The sequence below is a fragment of the Micrasema longulum genome, unplaced genomic scaffold (assembly GCF_059751315.1).
Source record: "Micrasema longulum isolate JH-2025_06_02 unplaced genomic scaffold, ASM5975131v1 h1tg000769l, whole genome shotgun sequence".
NCBI lineage: Eukaryota > Metazoa > Arthropoda > Insecta > Trichoptera > Brachycentridae > Micrasema > Micrasema longulum.
In genome coordinates, this window is record NW_028277963.1 from 335780 (window position 1) to 357780 (window position 22001).

Below are 22001 nucleotides of genomic sequence, written 5' to 3' on the forward strand. Positions count from 1 at the left end.
GCAGCATCATTAACAAACAGATTAAATAGAAGAGGGGCCAAGTGGGCACCCTGTGGTACACCAGAAGTTACTAGGAAGCTATTTGATATGAAGTTATTGATTTTTACACTTTGTTTTCTATGTGAGAGGTAGGAATCAATGAAAATTTAACAGAATCAATTATAATAAAATGCAAATTCACCAACCAATGCAAATTTTCTATTATTTACTAATTAATGCAAATTCACAAGTTAGATTTTCGGTTTAATTTTTTTGTTCGGTATGTCCGAGAAGTAGCTCATTATAACAGTGAATAATTGTATGGAGAAAACCATGAACTAAAATGTCAACTAATGTTTCCTCGTTACATCCGAGATCTCCCTATTTCCGTGATCGTTATAACCGAGTTTGACTGTATCTATGTTTTGTATTTATTTTCTCACTGAGTTCAGCCCTGGATTAAGATTTATTTATTTAAATGCGAACTCAATAAGGTATAACATTACCATATATTTATATTTATCAATACACTGTGTATGTCGTATTATACACACACGTACGTAAACCTATTTACATCATGTACATATTTTGCCTTTTGTTTCACACGCACAACAGATTCCGTGCATGTGTGCGTATTTGTGTACATCCGTATATGAAGAATAAGCACGTTTGTGTGTCACCCGTGACAGTGTGTGCGAGGGAAATTGGTTACTAGGAAAGATCACCTAATGACTAATTTACAATGTCCAGTTATTGTTTTGATTCGTCCGAGAACAGTGGGGTTATGTGGGCAAAATATTTTCATAATAAATTGTGTTGATTTTAATTGTGTTTAATGTAATTGTAATTTTGTAGTGCAGTTGTGATAATAAAACTTTGTTGGAAAAGGCAAGTTCGAAGTGCATTTTTTTATATTATATTACATCGTCAACGGAAATTCGAAGCTCTGTTTTGTCCTATGGGACAAAGGGTTCAAAAGAGAGGAAAGAAAATTAATTTTAAAATTATTTCTTGTTTTTGTCAATGTAATAATAGTTGACTGTTATAATACTTAATGTAAGAAGTATATCCCGAAAGTATGTTCTGTTTATATTTCTTGCCATTGTGAGTTAGGTGACTGTTGTGTGTGCTTCGTGGTGCTTGTTTGAAATGCCAAATAAAATACAAAATCCTGCCTATTGTGAGATAAGTCCTGTAATTTGTTTCCTTAATGCGAAGGATATTAAACCAGTCCACATTCATCAACAGATTTGTAAGGCGATAAGCGATTCAATGGCAAGGAGATGGGTGAGACAGTTTAATGAAGGGCTTGATAATGTACACGACGATAAATGAAGTGGGAGTTTCGTTGATTTGTGATGAACAGGTTTATAAAGTTGGTGCAAAAATAAAAACTAAAGTTTACAATGTCTGCTCTATGGAATTGACCCAAATTACAAGATCCATTTTTCTTGAAATTGTTTATGAATATCTGGATTTTCAAAAACTTTGTGCTCAGATATAGCGGCGGGATTTTAAATTTTATTTGGCATTTCAAACAAGCACCAAGAAGCATACACAACAGTCAGCTAACTCAACTCAGGAAATACAAACAGAACTTATTTTAGGGATATACCTCGTCGAGTTCATTGTTGAATAAAGTAGGCTGGGGTTGGAAGAGAAATCACACGGTATTTTTGTTTTTCTATAGACCGCAGAGTGGAAGCAGTTCCAGTCCGATCTGCTGATGACAGTCCGAGTGGCCAACGACTTCAAGACCGAGGCTCAGCGGGAACTGGAGAAACTCGTGCTGGAGAACAAGCTGCACCGGGAGAAGGTGCGCTCCCTGGAGACACAGGTGGACCAGCTCAAAGGTAAGGGAACTTAGACTATATGGAGTAGTAACCACAATCGGAAGATATGGAAGCTATATCTTCACAATGACTGTGTAGTTGAAGATAAATTCTCCCGAGCGATTGCGAAAACACAGTATCAATATTATGTTTCGATTATAGACAAAATATACAAAAATTAACTAAAACTACAGTAACGAGCGTTGAAATGTTTTCTGCTCTAAAAATGATTTGTTTGTGTTATATTCGATTTTTTCTTGTATTATTGATAGTTTTCAATTTCGTATTGTGAGGTGTATTTGTAGCATTCATGGAGGAAGATACAAAAATGTGTTTCAACTCAAAAATGCTGATTTTAAAGTTACCTAGTTGTTGTAATTACCCTGCGTTATAAAATGAGAGGTGTCCAAAAGGGTGAACTAAAAAATCAACTCATTACCCTGAAAACATTTTTTTCTTGGATTTGAATAGAAATGTCTTTTTTTGTGAAAACTTTGATTTTTTTGTTAAATAATTTAACTACAACATACATAAAATAAATACAAGAGCGTCAAATAATTTAACTTGAGAACAACCTAGGACTAACAGAAAAATATATTTGTATTCGTTCTATCTTTGATCTTTGCAAATTTGACCATATAACCGAGTATCGCACGCAACTACACTGGCTCAGTATCAGGCATAGAAGAAACACTCACATTCTATCACTTCTTCACAATATTTTAAATAATCATACTTCGCCTGTTTATCTGAGAGAGCTCTTCCAACCTCTTTCACAGAACGGACTATCTCTTTGTTCTAGTAACGAGATAACCCTTTTAATACCCTGTCATCGCTCTAATTTTCTTGCCTCCTCTTTCACAGTAGTAGCCGCTCGATTGTGGAATAATCTACCCACTAATGTTAGAGACGCCCCTTCTTTATTTACATTTAAGTCAAGATTAAAATGTCACTATTTGTTCCTTTATCCTTCTTTCCTTCCCATCCCCTCTCCTCTCTTCATAGTAAAGTGTTAATTTTGAATAATCTTTGTTTTTATTTTTTTTATAAAATTGTAAGATTCAATATGTCCATGTATTTATAAATTTCTCAAACTGAACGGTTTGGGTAGGTAGGAAGAAATTGCCTTAAGGCAATATGCCCGCCCTTATATGTATATAAAGTGTCAAATAATAAATAAAAAGAAACAGTTGTGTGTATACAGCAATAAATTTTTACAATTCACTTTCTAATGACCTAAAAAATATACAAATCATATACGTGCTTAAAAAACACCTAAATAAAACAGTTTACAGCTTACAGCCCGTGTGACGAGTGATATGTGATGTTTTTTTATCGACTTTTTATTAAAACTATTGTGTTATTATATATAATATATCCTCGTACCAGCACTTTTGCTGATTGGGAATATTTCGTACAAATAAAATATGTAATGTAATGTAATATGTAAAGTTTTAAAAACTTTGTATTTTGTCATAAATAATACAATCTAAATCTAAAATAAAAAGTACACATCACCGCGCGTAAGAAAACATTTGTGTATACAATTTCCCTTAGCACTGAACTTCCTCGTTCAATTGACAGGAGTCGACAGGCGCAGTTGGTTAGACAGCCAACTGTAAAACTGGCGTCGCCAGTTGCAAGAAAAAATCCAAGAAAGGTTTTTTTCTTTATTGGTCTGGGTGATGTGGTGCATTTTTCATAACCTCCTTCCATATCTCCTCTTTCCCACCTGCTGACAAGCCTCTAAATAGAGGCTTAGCAACCCGTTCCTTAATAAAAAAAATAAAAAAAGTAAAATGTCTTCCAATTTTTTTGATAAACTTTGGCATTTACACTTCCATTTATGGAATGCCTGAGAGAGTCGTATTGTGGAAACATTTCAATGCCACTGTAGATCCCATCAAACTAATAATAATAATAAATTAGTGTGTTTTTAAAACAAATATAGGAAATTATTAGTTCATAAACACTTTTTTTTTTTTTTTTTTTTTTTTTTTTATACGCCTCCACTCGTTTGCGAGTGATTTTGGCTCTTAGAAACAAGAAAAAGAAATATAAAGAATATACGCTTCAGTGAACGACAAAAAAAAAACCCATACCCACGAAAAAATATAATATAATGTGAGGTAGTTAAAATCAGTATGAAAGAGTTGTGACAATAAAATATTATTACTGTATAAAGTAAACGTAAACATAAAATGAAATTTCGGGCCAAAAGTAAAGAGGGACATTCAATTAGACTTATTAATTAAATTATGCAAATAATATTTAACAAATTCAAATATTTTTATTATTTGTCCTTAGGAATTTAGTCAGAAGTAAATAAGTATCTAAATCATTCTGGGCTAGTAAAAATTTTACGTTAAGAGGGAACGTATTATATTCTTCACATATATTTTGAAGGAATTCACTTCTTTCGAAGAGGGGACAGTCAAAAAACAGATGATCTAGTGTCTCATCGTCATTTTCACAAAGACACATTGCCGAAGTAAAGACACCTATTCTCGATAAATGCGAGGCAACGAGACAATGTCCTATTCTCATTCTTGATATTAAAGAGATGTTCAATTTTGATTGCTTTTCGATTTCAAACCATGGTGTAACGGGGATGGAGCATTGAATACTCTTATAAAACAACCCAGTCGAGGAATTCTGCCAGAAAATTGTCCACTCAGATCTGATTTTATTAATTATAGTTGGTACACAATCGTCAGTAGGACGACTAAAGGAGTGCGGGATGCTTCCATGAAGGCATGCTTCCTTTGCTAGGTGATCAACTCTTTCATTTCCAGAAATTCCGATATGCGAAGGAATCCAACATAAGGTCACCTTGAAATTTCTCTCGAACGCAAAAAATATAAGATATTTCATTTCACAAATTAGTCCATCATTACTACCATAAATTCCAGATTTCAACTTTTTGATCAGACTTAGGGAATCAGTAAATATTATTGACATAGGAATCTCAAGGTGTATAACTTCCATTAAAGCCTCTTTTAGTGCAATGCACTCGGCAGTAAAAACTGAGGAATCGGAAGGCAGTATGAAAAGTCTACTTAATTGAAAAGTTGGAATATAAAATGCCGCACCACAACCTTGGGCTGTTTTAGATCCATCAGTAAATATAAATGTGGAACCAGGCCATTTTTCTTCTATATTCGCCAAGAATGTTTGGTTATTACCTTGGTGATTCAATCGAGCAAATGATTTATCAATACTTATATGTTCTTCTATTTGAGAGGAAAATATTAGTGCTTTAAATGGAGTAGAAAATATTGGCAAGTTGTCCCTGGGGTAAATTGTAAATACTGACTGAATATACTGCATGGACGAACACAATAAAGGAATAGATCTGCGAGCGTTTGTTTCATTTGTCATCTTTTGAGTTAGAATTGACAAGGATTTTATCAAAGGGTGATCCTCAAATTCAATTCGTTTCAAAACAAATTTTATTGCAAGATATTTCCTGCGCAGCAACAATGGGATTTCACCAGTTTCTACCTGTAGAGATACAATAGGTGAGGACCTCATCCCTCCTAAAATTAAACGTAAACTCTTTGACTGAATTTGGTCTAATTTTTTCAATTGATATTTTGGCAAAGGGTCAAAAAAATAACTGCCATAATCGAGATGACTACGAATCAATGCTTTATACAACATTTTTAAGGTCGACGGGTGAGCCCCCCACCACACTCGAGACACGGCTCGAAGAATGTTAAGGTTCCTCTCGCACTTTGCGACAACCTCTTCTATGTGTATATTCCATGATAATTTCCTATGGATAGTCATACCCAAGAATTTCACTGACTGCTTAATTGGGATCGGTATTTCCTGAAGTTTGATGCATATATCCGGTATTTTATGTTTATTGGAAAATATTACTAATTGACTTTTTGAGGGAGCAACTTCTAAATAATTACTGCTCAGCCACAACTCTAGATAATGCATTATTGTCTCCATTTCGATCGCACCCTGCGTTATGTTTTTATGGTGGAGATAAATAACAAAATCGTCAGCATATTGTAAAATTTTACTCATACTTGGGAGGGAACTATGTAGGTCTATAGTATATATGTTAAACAGCAAAGGGCTAAGAACTGAGCCTTGTGGTAGGCCCTTATAAACAGTACGCATAATCTTACCAGTAGGGGTTTCAACTACTAGCTCTCTCTGGGAAAGCATATTGAATATTATACGTGATAATTTTTTTGGAATACCTGACGTACAAAGCTTTCTTTCCAGAAAAGGGAGGTTAACGTTGTCATATGCACTTGCTATGTCTACAAAACACGCAATAGTGCACATTTGTGATGTCTTTGCAGATTGTATATCCACATATAGTAAAGCAATGTTATCTAGACAAGACTTTGCTTTCCTGAAGCCGAACTGAGTGTAGGGAAGGAGGCGTTCAGTTTCAACATGCCATTCTACTCGAGCCTTTATCATGTATTCTAGAATTTTCAGCATACAACAAGATAACGCAATAGGGCGATATGAAGAGCCTTTTGATGAACACTTACCAGGTTTCAAAATTGGAATAATAAGTTGTTGTCTCCATTTTATTGGGACCACAGAAGAATCGAGAACATTATTATATAATTTGAGAAGTTCAACGCGAAAGGAATGTGGGAAGTGTCTTATCATTTGATAAGAAATAAGATCTTTACCAGGAGTAGAGTCTCGTGCATGACTGATAGCTAAAGACATTTCTTCCAGAGTAAATCTCTGAGAAAGCCAACTTGGTGACACAACTTTTTGTGCTTCCGAAAATACTTCACATTCTTGAGGAACGTACGGGGGAGCTAGTTTATTTACAAAATCTTCAATCCAATCAGTAGAAGAGCTAGACAATGATGATAAGCACCCTTTGAATCGACGTACAGCACTCCAAATTTGAGAAACAGGTGTTTCTGGTGAGAGTGAGGAACAAAATTCACGCCAACCTTGACGTTTTTTGCGCTGAAGAGTTCTTTTAGCTAATGCTTGAAGTCTCTTCAGTTCTAAAAAATTACCCAAAGACATGTTATACCTATACTCACGCATCGCTTTTTTCCTATCAGAAACTATTGAAGTACACTCATCATCCCACCATGGGGGACACTTAACTTGCTTACGTTTTGCCGTTTTCTTGGGGATAAGTTTATCTGCAACTGAGTACACTTCATTAGTTATAAATGATAGCATTGAGTTTGTATCTTCGAGTTCAAAAAAAGGAAAGCTAACCGCTTCCAAGGCAGTTTCAAAATCTTTCCAATCAACCTGTCTCAGATCGTAACCTCTTGGCTGCCGGTTCAGATAAATTGAGTGTAAGGTTCGTTCGAAAGCAAGAATAATTGGAAAATGGTCACTTGAGTGTGAGTCGTCTAAAACCGACCATTTAATTAATCCCGCTAAGTCCGACGTGCAAATAGATAGGTCGACTGCGTTTTGATTCTGTGTGGGGGGGGCAAGACGGGTAGGTGACCTATCGTTAATTATGCATAAGTTAAGGCTATTCGTAAAGTCTAAGATAGCTCTACCACTAGAATCTGAAGAATTACATCCCCATGAAATTGAATGGGCGTTAAAATCCCCCAAAAGAATAAACGAAGATGAGAGCTTTGTAGTAATAAAATCGAAGTACGAACTATCAAAATGCATTTTTGGAGGGATATATATAGAAACAAAAGAGATTCCCGATATATCTATTGCAACAACTTGGTAATTTATGTGTGTTGGTATGGTGATGTGAGTGAACGGAATTTCTGATTTGATCAATAATGCTGTTCCCCCTCTACCATCAAGACGATCGTGTCGAACCGTCTTATAGCCAGGGATATTAAAAGTGAAATTTGGTGGAAGCCATGTTTCTGAAATTGCAGCTATGTCAACATTATGTTCTTGAAGTAATGATATAATTTCGGATTTGTTTGAAACAGCACTTCTGCTGTTCCATTGTAAAATAGTAAATTGTTTTGAGTTAAGTATCCACTTCACCGCCATTTTTAATATTATGAATTAGAGAGTTAATTATAGGAATAAATGAAGCAGCGTTGGACGGTTGATATGAATTAGGATTTGATATCAAAGTAAGTAGAAGTTTAGCAATAGAATCAATTAGACTAGAAATATTTGATGGAACAAGTTCTGATGATGTTGAATTCGATGAATTGTTTTGGGAATAAGCATTATTTTGAAGAGCACAGCCATCCGCAGGATTGGACGCCTGTCCATTCCGATAAGAGAGAAGTGATTCATGTTCCTTTGAATTCCATGCCTGAACATGTCTTGAATTTACAGCAGTAGACTTTATAGGAGGCGAAACCATTGTGATGGGAGTTGAAACGCGTTTAATATATTTGGAAGTTTTTTCCGCATAGCTAATGGTAGATGTGGGATGTAAATTGGAAGCTTCCTTGTACGTCACATTACCAGCGGCCATTGTATGCTTTATATTCTTTTGTCGAGTCAGTTCTGGGCATGAAAAACTAGAGGCACTGTGCGAGCCATTGCAATTTACGCATTTAATGTTTTCAGTCTGGCATACTTCTCCGAGGTGAGATTCCCCACATTTGTAACACCTAGGGATCGATCGGCATTGTGTTTTCGTGTGGCCAAAGCGGCAACATTGAAAACATAAAATAGTTGGAAAAATATATTGCTCCACTTTTAAAGAATTATGAAACAAATAAACGTTATTGGGTAATGTTTGCCCCTCGAAAGTCAAAACAATCGACTGAGATGGTTTCCATGTCACAGTTTCACAAGATTTATCTTTATAATTAAGACGTCGAGCCTTAATTACCTTACCACATCCATAAGGGACCTCGATTGACTCAATAATTTCTTCAATTGTAAGATCTGTGGACACACTTTTTACAATTCCTAATTTGGTTACTTTAAATGACGGTACATAGGCTTTCAGGGAGTTAGTAACGACAAAGTTTGATGTTAAAAAATTGTTTGCTGCAACGGCAGTCTTAAATGTCAAGGAAATTTTAAATTTGTTTTCCACTCTCACACCTCCTAATATAATGTTACTAATTTTGTTGGTATATAAAAGTTTACCAAAAGTGATAGGATGAAGGGGTTTTGAAGATTCTTGGTATTGAACGAACACCAAGAATGGGCCAGAAGCATTATCCGAATAGGTAAATGATGGAGAGGAAAGGTCGGGAGCAGGGAAAGGAAGTTTGCATGGTTGCAAATCAGGGGAACTGGGTGCCCTGGGTCTTTTTCTATGCTCAAGATCAGGAGGATCCCCAGGATCCTCCATACTTAAGCCTAAAACAACGAAATGCGAAAAAGAACGCAGTCACAGAAATTAAATAAAAATAAATAATAATCAAAAATCGAAAACTTGTCAAACGCTCCTCCCTCGATGTCGAGTTATAACTTGACTAATCCAGTACAATGCACCGAAGAAATATTGTTATTCACACAAAATTGTACGCGCTGATAACAAAACACACAACCGTCCACTGTCGATGCTACGAGACAACTCTTCTCATAAACACTTATCTACATTTAAGTTTCTACAGGTTTTCAGACATCAGGACACTTTTGAGAAAGCGATAAAGAAGTCTTGTCATTTCTGGTGCTTTTGATCTGTCATAGGCTTTAAACTTACTAGTGTATCATTTTACAGCAAAAGCACCACATAGCTACACTGTTTATTGCCTCAACATTTAATTTGTGGAATAAAATTATTGGTAGCAAATAATTTTGTAACAAATTACATTAATTTTTAATATGCTCTTATTTAATCACGTTAACACTGTCTGTTTTTGATTTACTTATTATTATTTTTTGTTTTACATAATACTTTTTTTCTATATGAACACCTCACCTGGGCACAACTCGTATTGATGCTATTATTTTCCCTTGACAATTAAAATTTATTTATTTTACCTTACATTCTCCAGGCTTCGCTTTCTATTTCTTACGTGTACTAATTCTGAATTAATAATTCTAAGAAATGTGTTTTCAATACATCCAATTAATAAAAGAATATGTACATGTCAGTCTTATTAAACTTATCTTATTGTCAAATGTCTATATTTTACTAATAGTTCAAATTATTTTCCCTTGACAATTAAAATTAATTTATTTTACCTTACATTCTTCCGGCTTCTCTTTCTATTTCTTATGTGTACTAATTCTGAATTAATAATTCTAAAAAATGTGTTTTCGATACATCCAATTAATAAAAAAATATGTACATGTCAGTCTTATTAAACTTATCTTATTGTCAAATGTCTATATTTTACTAATATTTCAAAGTTGTGACTTATGAATAGAAAGAGAAGCTGTTAATATTTTCATTTATTCTTTTACACCCCTTTTGCACAAATATAGGTGGTGCATCAATCGATTCTGTACAAAATAGCAGAAACGAAGATGATGACAGCTATAGCGTTTCTCCAAACCCTTCCCTAGAGCACATAGAACATCTCTCCAACTCCTCGGAGTCCCTAATGTCAGCGAACAGTTCCAACAGTGTATACTCTGCTATCAAAAACAAATACCTGACAAGAATATCTTCATTCTCTGAAAACGACGGGTTTATCGACGATATTCCCAAAGTTATTGGAGTCGATACAGCTGATGATGACTTGACATATTATGACACTCTTAAAATAAACCAACGACTTTTTAAAAAGAATAAAGACACCCCAAAAACTTCATCAATAAATTTGTACGATGACGATAAAACATCATCAGACGATGATGATGCCTACACTGCCCGTTCACCCGATAAAGTGAATAAACACAAAATTAAAGAAATATTCAACACAAATGTCATATATCGTAACAATCGCAGATATGATTTAAATTCTCCGACAAATGCTGGGTCTCCCATACGAAGAGGCAGAACGATTTGCGCCAGAAGATCGGCAGACTATTTTCAGAATAAACCTAAATCTTTTAGTACTGAAAATTTAACACAATTGTCATCTTTTCAAAGCGAGAAACTGCCTACCGCTTGGAGCCACGACCATCTTAATTCCACAGACTATTATCACTTGACTCCCCTGGTAGTTCAAGAACTATGCAGAGACTCGGAATTTAAAACAAGCCAATGCGACCCAGAACTACACACAATTAAAGAAGTCAATTTAGATTTGCACATTCCAACAAAGAATTCAGCTAATATCAATGAGCATGATTTAAGAACACCATCTATTAAATATGCTGAAAAAATTCCAGCAATTCATTTCCAAAATATGAATTTCCCAAACCATAAAGATGATCTTAATGAATCTTTGATTACACCTGCGACTTTACCAAAATCTTACGCTCTTGCAAATATCGACGCAGGGCTTGATGAAGTGGCTTTAAAATCTCCCACTAAACGATTGGAAAGAACTTCTTCCATCGAAAGTGAAGAATCATCTAATATTGCCGGTAAAAAACCTGTTCCTATTCCTAGAAAACTCTCGGGTCCGAGACTTTCATTCAGAAATGAGGATAAACCTCCTATCCCGCTTAAACCCGATTCTCTAAGCACTTCGGTTTCTCCTAAAAATACCCCAGATACGAACCAAACGGTTTATTTCACTCAAATTTTGTACAATTCGGGAGATCTAATGCCGGATTTGATCAAAACCTCCGCAAATTTAAAAGAAAACATATGTAAGGATTCTAAAAAAGATCTCGGTGATCTTACAGAGGTTTCCAAAGACTTAGTCAAATTAGAAGACGGAGTCAAAATAATACGAAAAGAAGTCGAAGATATATACAAAAAAACAAAAGAAGTCGAAACAAATGCAGACACGTTTTCAAAAACGGAACCAGCTATATCTGACGTTCAATTCCGGAAGTCTATACTAAAGTTTTCCAAGTCCCCCAATGCAAAGACTAAACATTTGTCATTTGATTTACCTGATGATGATGGAGACGAAGATATCCAAATTAGATCTAAATTTGAAACAGTGGAAGAAACAGATGGCGGTGTAGAAACGAAAAGAGTACTCAGCTTGCCTCTAGTCAAGAAAAAAATGAATGTATCTGGAAATGATCTAGTCAATAAATCTGATGATGCAAAAAAGATAATGGAAACAAAATGGAAAGTTGGTAATGATGTCCATTCTACGAAATTATTTCTATCTTCAAACCAAGAAACTGTCTCACAGAATTATTGTAAGTTGAAATTCTGACAAAATGGCTTCTGTGGATTATGTAAAACTGTCCAATGTGCTGTCCTGCATTTACATATATCTATTTGGGGATTTTTTTTCTGTTGTGTGTGTTTTTCAATCATTTGTATATGAATTTTAGCGGGCAAGTGTAAGGTCTTAAATTTGGCTGGTAAAACCCGAGAATTAATAAAAAACGTACATCTATTTTGAGATCAGTATCAAAGAAGTGATTTTACTTTTTTGCTTTGGTTCTACTGCTTTGCCAAATATCAAGACACCACACTAGCCTATCATTTTTATGTTCATATATAAACGAATCAAAGGGTTTTGTAAATTACATATTGTCAGTTAGAATGCTGTGTTCAATAATTTCATTATTAATATCATATTTTTGTTCTGACCCTTCATTGAAATGGGACAGTAAGGGATTTACCGATGTTTGTCGATAGTCTACTCGAATTTACTATCCCGAAATTTGAATTTTCATATAAAATTTTCAGTTGTCTTTGTTGGATATACTCGTATACTACCGAAATGAGAAAGTAGTGTTTTTTTTTTTTTAATATTTGTTAACAGACTATTAAACTAAAGCTAGGGTTTCCTAGGACAGCGGTGCCTGTATCTTTACGGCCGTAGTGAACGGTGATGCGGTGGGCAGCCGTCGTAGAGGTGGCTAGAGAGTGGTTTTATTTTTTAACGGTGTTATCAAGACTGTTTTCCTAGGAAACAACTCTCTAGTCACCGTTACGACGGCTGTCCACCGCATCACCGTTCACTACGGCCGTTAAGATACAGGCACCGCTGTCCTAGGAAACCCTAGCTTAAGCCAAAAAAATTTGTGTATCATATTATCAGCGCTATGATTTTTTTTTTATATTTTAAAGTTTTGTATTTCTCAAATTAATCTGCGTGTGACGTCTCAAGTTCTCTTCCACTTGTTATCGGTCAGTTCTGTCGATTGGTCCGATGATGGTAAGTAAACCGGAAATCTTCCACAAAACTCTTATCATTGGTTGATTCATATAAAATAGTGACGTCATTCAAAGTAGTTCACTTTTCTTAAAATATTTTTTTATATTCTTTTCATACACTTTCAAGAAACGTTGCTGTATTATTTAGTGCTCTAATTTTTACCACGCTTTAGGAAACAATTTTTGTATCCAATTTTCATAGGGCTGAAGTTCCTCGCTAAAATTGAAATGCCATCTACAATGCGCTTGTAACGTGTCTATCTAATAATATGTCATTGATACTATCATTTGTATTACCGACAAAATTTCAAAAGTTCATACAAATGTTAATATTGTCACAATGGAAACTTTTACAAACACCAATAAATCACTTACCTCCTCATTTCAATATGAGTCTGGTATTAGTTCTTCATTTTAACATCATATATATCCCGTTGAATATGTGTACATATATTATATCATTGCATCAATCATTTTGTAGATTTTGGTATCATCAATAATGTTTAATGATTAAAGGGTCCACTGCAAAATTTATGAATGTCCACAATAAATAATTTTAAAACAATATGTGCATAATGTTTTTCCTGTGAAATATAACCGGAACCCTGGACAAGTGTGACGTGTTTTTGACTCGGCGATTAGTCCGCCTCGTAATAGTTCTTGTCTACCATCCTGAGGTCCTGGATTCGAATCGTAATTGTTAAAAACTGTGATCAAAGAAATGTTTAATGGTTCTCTTAACATATTTAAATATATTAGTTACTTTTTAGTTTACGCTTATGATAAGAGATACGAGTAGACGTCAAATATATTTATAACATGACAGTAAAATATATAGATATTTGTCTTTATTTGCATTCGCAGAGCGACAAACAAACAACAATCCATATTATAAAAAATACAATCTGAAAATGTTCAAAAAATGAAAAATCCACTCTGCTCACCAATCATAAAATTAAAATGTATAATATCGTGGGTATACTGGCAAAAAACGTTAACTCGAAAATATGCGGATTTGACTTAATGATGCAGTTTTGTAAAGTTTTTAACGCTCTACAAACTGGCAAAATACGTCATTTTAAATTTCATATATCTTTAGTTTTAAAAATAAATTTAAGGTTAAGTCGTATACCGGGTATTTTATTCAGGCTAAAATCTTTAAATAACTTAATATAAAATTAATAAACGGACAAATTCAAAACATGTTCTTAAATGAGCATTTAACATCTTACTATATTTAAATAAGATATAAAAGAGTAAAATTGGAACAAAACTTAAATGCTTGATTTCTCAAAACAGGGATTAGAGAGTTAAAGCTTTTTGCCAGTAAACCCATAATATGATATAATTTACTAACATCTTACGCCCAAGCTCTCATGTTTCTCATAAGAACTTTGCAATAGTATGTTTGTACATAAATAAAACGACAGCCTATTTTACTTTTGGAGCATCTTGAAGCGTTGACAATGAGTACTCGGGTGAAATAATCGAGTAGATCTACCTTTTCCGCCTTTAAAGTGTAGCCAGCTTAGCGGGTATTTCTACCCTTCGCGCCGATAAGCACCATATTGAATACCTCACTCCAAAAGTACTTTATGAATATTTGACTTGTGGACCCTTTAACTTTTTTCTGTATGTTTTGCGAACTAATCTATTTATTGTGTTGATTTTTTAAGATTCATCTAATGTTTTTGTTAAAAAATTATGGGATTGCTTTGAATTGTTATGTTTAACTAAAACCGCATATAACCACAAATGCAGAATCACCTGTAAATATATCCGAAAATGTTACCATTTAATATTCAAGGTATTTTTAAAAAGTTAATTTATTCTTGCCCATAAGAGTTTATTACAGTTTAAAAATTTTATCAATGTTATCTGGCCTAAAATTATAGTTTTTATTTTGTGAAAGCGAAAAATCTCAATCAATTGTACTGAATTCTCATTTTGCTCTTGAACTCAGCTCATTTCAATGTTCGCCAGTCACAGTGATAAAGATTTTTTGTACTGCAGTGAAGGATTAGAACTTTGATATTTGAAACATCTTATTTTTGTACTGTCGCAGAATGAGTTGACTCCTGGGAGTTTACTTAACCTCTAAGCAGCGTTGCCAACCTCCGTCAAGCAAAAATAGGTAGATAAAGAATAATAAATCCATAGATTTTGGTAGAATTGGAACAGCAAAAATCGAAATATTTGGGCAAATAATAAGAAAGCAAATGTTTCCTTTTTTTTAAATAAAAAGTATTTTTAATAATAAACAGATGGCTGAAAAGGAAGCTTTATTGGCAAACAAAATAAGGTAATTATTTGGTTTATTCATTTATAAGTGAATTTGCCTATATTGGGGACAAATAAATAGTTTAAAAAATTCCATGGAAAAAAATGGAAATGTTTAAAAATCGCTAGAATTTCGGTCAAAATCGGTAGGGTTGGCAACACTGTCTCTAAGAGAGTGAGTTTTTGAGAAAATAAGGTGGTTGCTGTAGTTTTGTTAAAAATTCAAGAAATCAATTTTTCTTGGGAGTATTTTCATCAATCATCCATAGGAGGCATGGCCATATCTTTTTTATTAATAAATTCAATAGATGATATTTGACAAGCGACACGGTACTGTGTAGAAAGTATCCCCTGTCTAAACAGAGGTTCTAGTGTATATTCTATTGAACTCATTCAGAATAAAAAAGATGACATTAATATCTCTATTAATTAATTGATATATTTAAATTTTTAAAAAGGCAATGGGTCCGTTTTAGCCATGATCAATTCCATTGTTTACAACTAGCAAAAAACAGCTATAAAATTAAAATATTTTAACAAATCATAAGACCTTAAATATTTCTTTTTTATTTATACTTTTTTTATTATAACTTATCGATTAAACCTTGATTTCCCCAGCGGCGGCAGCGGCTGTCCCTCCCCTCCAATCAGCAGCTAGCGAGGACGGCGGCAGCCAATCACAGTCGCCGGTGGCCCCGGCCTCCCCGACGCCGACGCCCCCCACCAGTATCACAACGAGTGCGAGCAGTAACAGTATCGGGATCAGCAGTAACACCAACCCCCCTCCGCCCTCGCCGTCGCCCCCTCCCCTGCTGACGAGCGCCTCCCTCCAGGACATTATGGCTTCGGCACAGAATGCCCAGCGAAGGAACAACAAAGGTAAATATGTACATTTTTACATGAATGGAAAAGCGGAGGCTGGAGTGGCCTTTGTGGTAATATATTTTTTCTATCATTTGGCAACTAAAATAAAGTACTTGGATGCTTTTAACAGTAAAAAAAAGTAACCCATATTTTTTAGCAGTAAAAAAAGGTACCCACAAATTAAAATTTAGTGTTTTTATAATGGAATGCAGGATTTTTCAAGGTATTTATCCCTTGATAAGCATGCCAATATGCAAGTTTTGAGCCCTGTTTGATTTCAATAATGGAAAAATTGCTGTTCAAAAACATTTCTTAATTCAAAATTTCTCGGGTCAAAACCCACCCTAATGATCAGTATTATACTTCAAGTGCCAGTCCAGGGACTATGAAATATTGCGGTGTAAAAATGCCTTTTTAAATCCATATATTATTTGAATCGTGTCGGGAATCGAACCTAAGACCTTTGGCAGGATAGGCAAGTGCGCCGACCATCAAACCATGAGGCGGATGGTTTATATAACAATATTTTCTTTATTATTTGCCCAAATATTTTAATTGTCAAGCCATTTTAGTTGTAAAAAACGGTGTTAGAAAATGGGAAACAAGTTAAGGTAGAGTGGGATTCAAACCTCAGACCACCTGACCCGTAGTCTGCGATACTACTCACGGGACCACAACTCTCACAATGTTAAAATCAAAAGGTGTTTGACTTTGATTTGTTCAACTCAAACTGTTTGATTTCCCCAGGTGGAGTCAGTCGACAAGACTCTAGGCTGAGTGTCAAGTCCCTGATCGAGAGCATAGAGAACGCCGCCAAGCAGGCCAAGGCTGGTTCTCTCACTTCCTCCACTTCTAGTCTCAGTAGCTTGGTCAACGCTGAGACCCCACCGCCGATGGAACCCAATCAAAACATGCCTCAGGTATTTTATGCTCTTAGTAAATTTGACTTTATTTATTTATAAATCATATAATACTAACACATTACGTTCCCAGCACTCGTATTATGACTGGAAGTTGAAATATCAACTTAAAAATGAAGATAAATATATCTTCAATTTTATCATGTCCAATTACAGGTTACCGACAAAGATACTTTAAATATTTATGCAAACATCATAGATATGGATTTTACTTTATACTGTCTCAATATGTTCCGATAAAGATAGCGTTTGTAATCGCGGCCCGGGAGTTACTACAACTTAATTTTCAATTACTACAACTTAATAATCAATTTGCCGTAATAAAATCTTAGACTCATTAATCCGAATAAATAATAAATATGTACATCTCCCTTCCCCTCCTTTTCCTCTCTTCAAGCATCCTTGTCCTAATCCCGCCCAATTTACAATAACTTACTGTTCTTAAAAATAAATAAAAAATATTTACGAGTACATAAAAATAACATTTTATAAGCATAAACTTTTATGTTATGATCAACAAATTACAACAGGGATGGAGAATAGGGAAAGGGAAGGAATAGGGAAGCTCTTTAACTTCGCTAAAATCAACAAATGGAAGAAATTTGGATGTTCAAACATAGGCAAAATGGTGAATCTTGCACAATGTGTAAAAACCAGCCAATGACAGGTAATAAGCCCTGTAAATCCCTAGACTTCCATATTCCCTTTTCTAAGGTATTCGCCATCCCTGTAGTAATTTGTTGATCTTAATGACTCCCGAGGGGGTGAAATCCAGTCTTTGGTCTACAGGCATTTGGACAAACTCAAATATTGTTATATGTTATGCATAATCTCAATATGTAATATATTTTCTTTACTAACTTTGTTTACTTTGTGAAAATCTGTTATTAGTTCTGAGTTTATACACTATGTATGTTTGTTTACTATAAATATGTATGTAGAACTGTTGGTTTCCCAAATAAAATAAAAATTATTGAAGTTTTACTGTACAATTTTATTGTACTTCAATGATCTTTCCTTAAACAATATTGAAATTTATATATATTGAGTTTTTCCAAGAAATGTCTGCAAAAAATAAATATCAATATTCTACATCTCTTTTGAAATACATATCTGGATTTGGAGATCGTGCTTTTGCCGCCGCCGGCCCCTCTGCCTGGAACCAATTGCCTTCAAACTTACGAATCATCGACAGTCCCAGTCAGTTCAGATCCCAACTAAAATCCCACTTCTTTAGACTATCATACCCTCAATTTTAAATCTGGAAATATAATACATCACTTTAGTTTAGTTAGAATGTAAGTTTAGGTATACAATTGTAAAGCGCCCTTGAGGTGATTTTTTACAAAAATGGCGCTACATAAATCAGCCAAATATTATTATTATTATTATCAATCTTGATTAATTTTATCAATCAGAAATGACTACCAATATTTGGACAGACTGAAAATAATGTTATAATTTTTGTTTGTCGCAGTTCAGCAGTATGCAGGCCAAGAGCCCCCTGCGAGAGACCCTTCCTCAGGGGCAGAGCTCTGCCGGGAACGCTCTCAACACCAGCGCCAACAACGGCGGCACAAACGGGTACAACGGGACTTCCCCTGCAGGGAAACTTTCCTCTACGACCAGAAACAGCCGGGGAATCATCATCACCAACGGTATGTACATATTTCTCCTCAAACTGTCCGACAAATTCCTACTTAATTTGCTTGAAAGTATTGGCCTGTTTTATACGGATCATATAATTAAACATTTTGACTCGTTGGTTGAAACCTTTAATGCAAATGCTGAATTTGAAAACTATTAATTTTAATTAATTTTTTATTTGTTTATTTACTATTTTTTATTAAAAAAAAAAAAATTTCTATTTTATTAAAAAAACCGCCATGACACTTTTTAAAATGGTGGATTTTCATAAGAATTAATTCAATTTCTGATACGAGAATTCTTTTTTTTATTCAGAGCGCCTGTAGTACTGTGCTTATAACATATATTTATCTTACTACGAGTAGAGATAATTTTTATTGACAATTTTTGTGAAAACTACCTCACGGACGCTGTAAAATAAATATTCCAACACATCTTGTAGCTACAGGGCGCAAGGGATTCTTGTTTTTAATTATTATTTTAATAACAGTTTGGAGCTAATAGCACGTCTTACAGCTACAAAGGAAATTTTTTGTCTCTCTTCTAAATATAAAAAATATGCCACTATAGTATTGTATTCAAATAAATATAATAAGTATTGAGCGGCCAGAAAATGATGGGTCAGGACTAACGTCGTGGCTATGATTTTGTATTTTCTAAATGTGATTTTGTCTTTTCTCATCATGAATATATCCATTAAAGCATACATATATATTTTATTGAATCCAACCCATTTTCGTTAGTCAAATATGGAGTCAGAAGTGATTAAAAAGTAAAAATTCACAGTTTAGTAAAAACAGTAATGCAATATGTATAAATGAAAAAGTCAAACTGGTAAAAAAGAAAACATTATATGTAATTATAAAAATGGATGAAAAACAATGTCAAGGAAAAACACACAATTCGATTACACTTGATTTACCAAATTATTATCCTACACAAATAAATACTGGTGAATATCACCAATATTTGTGGGCAGCGTCATCACACTGTCGCGTTTCTTCCGTGCGCAGTGAACGTAGACCCTGTTAATAGATTATAACACGCCCTGCAGCTACAGAGAGTTGTAAATCTAGACCGTATTTACCAAATTTAAATATGGAATAATTTAGTTGAAATCAACAAATTACAACAGGGATGGAAAATACCTTAAAGATAGAAATATGGAAGTCTAGGCATTTAAGTGGCCACTTTACACACTGTGTAACATTCACCATTTTGCCTATGTTTGAACATCCATATTTCTTCCATTTATTGATTTAAGTTAAGTTAAAGAGCTGAAACCTTTATTGTTGTGAAGAGATTCATTTGACTGAATTATTTCACATACTAGGCAATGCCTGAAAACATTTTTTAAATTTCTAAACGTCTTATTGGACCACTTGGTTTTATTACAATATTTGAGTTTGTCCAAATGTTTGTAGACAAAAGCCCGGATTCACCCCCTCGGGAGTCGTTAAGATTAACAAATTACAACAGGGATGGAGAATACCTTAAATATCGTTTACAAATGGAGGCTAGATCACCAAATGTCTTGCAGCTACAAATGACGAATGGAACTGATTCAATAAATTTATAAATAATATTGAGCAGAGTAGTAAGTCTGTCAAGTGTTCATGATAAAAAGTGACATTTGAAAACTCAATAAGTAAAGCACAGACTAAATCAAATCTGAAAATTTTATTATGGAAGTAAAAATTTACAATATTATCTTCAAGTTCAGAATTCTGATCCATGTCAAACAGGTTTATGTCTAGAACTGCGTTTTTCTACTATAAATTCTATTTTTCACATTCAAAGAATCAATTTTCAATATTAAGCATTTTTAAGCACCATTTTCCCAATTAAATTGAACATTTGGATTATTTATAAGAAATGTGTATTTGTTTTATTTAAAAAAATCAGAAATTTGGCATTGTCTAACATACATTTTCTTTTTCATTGAATAACTATACATACCTGCAATTAAATACAACAATTGAATAATTTTTATCGAATGCCACATATGAATAATTTTTTAATTTTGATTGCATTTTTTTCCCACCTCGCATGCACCTCCTACAAAACTAATTCCGCTTGCCTCTAACCCTAATAAATTTTATTTATCTGTCTGCATAATTATAATTTCAATACTATTGCTCTTATATTTTTGTCCAACTCGACCTAACCTTACTCTTGTGCATTTTGTATGTATTCTAACACGGTCCCGTCCCGTCCTATCTGTGTCCCTCCTTCCCCGGTAAAGACCAACCCAAATCAGAGTACGGCGGCGGGAAATGCGGCACTATGACGACGCTAGCGGCCGCCGCCAACAAAATGTCCGCCGCCACGAACCTTACGGACGATCAGACGTCCAGCGTGCACTCGCTGCTGCAGAATAACAAGGCCATGGACCCGTTTGTGCGGAGGAACAGCTACGGAGACCTTAGTTAGTCCAACTTCCTTTAAGATGTTGATCTTAGATTAACTCGGTGTTTCCTCTGTAGTTTCGGTCTTTCCATTAACTCCCCTAGATGCCACCACTTCATTCACCCGTAGTTCAACTAACTCTTTATCTTATTTTAGATAAAATTCCCCAACTGAGGCACAATTTTATTGTAAATTTCATAATTCTCTACTTATTGTTCTGATAACCTCATAATCCTTTTTACACAACCTTTTTCTAGTAAAGTCCATCACACTTCATTAAACCTTATTTGGATTTTTGTACAATGAGAAAGTTCAGTGTTTTTTTTAATATTTTAAGCCAAAATTAAAAAATATGTATTTTTATGTCATTTAACTACTATCAGTGCTATGATTTACTACGCGCTACAGCGTTATACAGCATTTACAGCGCTATGATGTACTATCAGCGCTATGATTTTTTCAAGTTTTGCAATTTTGAAATTGACGTTACAAGTTCTAGTCGGTGAGTTCCGCTGATTGGTGGATTGGAAGAACCTAAAATATCAGCGCTATGATTTTTTCAAGTTTTGCAATTTTGAAATTACTCCGCCAGTGACGTCACAAGTTCTAGTCGATGAATTCTGCTGATTGGTGGATTGGAAGAACTTGTGACGTAGTAAATTTTTTTTTTCATACATTTATTTATATACTTGCCATACAATTAAACACTAATTTTTACCAAGTGTAAGAAAACATATTTATATTCAATTTCTCTTAGCACTGAACTTCCTCATTTAGTTACAACTTTTTTATTGTACACAGATAATTTCATTCGCATTTGTTTCAATACCTCACAATATTTTTTAGACTCCTTTTTAAAAATTAGCCACAACCTTTTTGTTGTAAATTTAATTCACGTGTTGTTCCATAAACTCAATTTCATTTTTAAAAATAAAATTTCCTAATTAAGGCCTAATTTCTGTGCTCCACTTCCAT

General features: G+C 34.2%; 1 protein-coding gene and 1 long non-coding RNA gene across 10 annotated transcripts in view; one reads left to right on the forward strand and one right to left on the reverse strand.

Annotated features, from left to right (window-relative positions):
- Window positions 1-22001, forward strand: part of spdi (sperm antigen with calponin homology and coiled-coil domains split discs) — a 205736-nt gene that overhangs the window by 178414 nt on the left and 5321 nt on the right. For 4 of the 9 annotated variants that reach the window (XM_088230453.1, XM_088230451.1, XM_088230452.1 and 1 more), the window contains 6 exons: window positions 1670-1832; window positions 10152-11936; window positions 15805-16065; window positions 16798-16970; window positions 18448-18628; window positions 20863-21045. In XM_088230453.1, the coding sequence (XP_088086579.1) occupies window positions 1670-1832; window positions 10152-11936; window positions 15805-16065; window positions 16798-16970; window positions 18448-18628; window positions 20863-21045 (2746 nt within the window). The remainder of the gene's footprint in view (window positions 1-1669; window positions 1833-10151; window positions 11937-15804; window positions 16066-16797; window positions 16971-18447; window positions 18629-20862; window positions 21046-22001) is intronic. The other 5 variants (XM_088230457.1, XM_088230459.1, XM_088230458.1 and 2 more) reach the window with 3 other exon arrangements.
- Window positions 3226-11424, reverse strand: LOC148279089 (uncharacterized). The gene is made up of 2 exons (XR_015822986.1): window positions 9311-11424; window positions 3226-3783 (listed from the first exon to the last, which is right to left on the reverse strand). It is a non-coding gene; the product is annotated as an uncharacterized LOC148279089 (long non-coding RNA).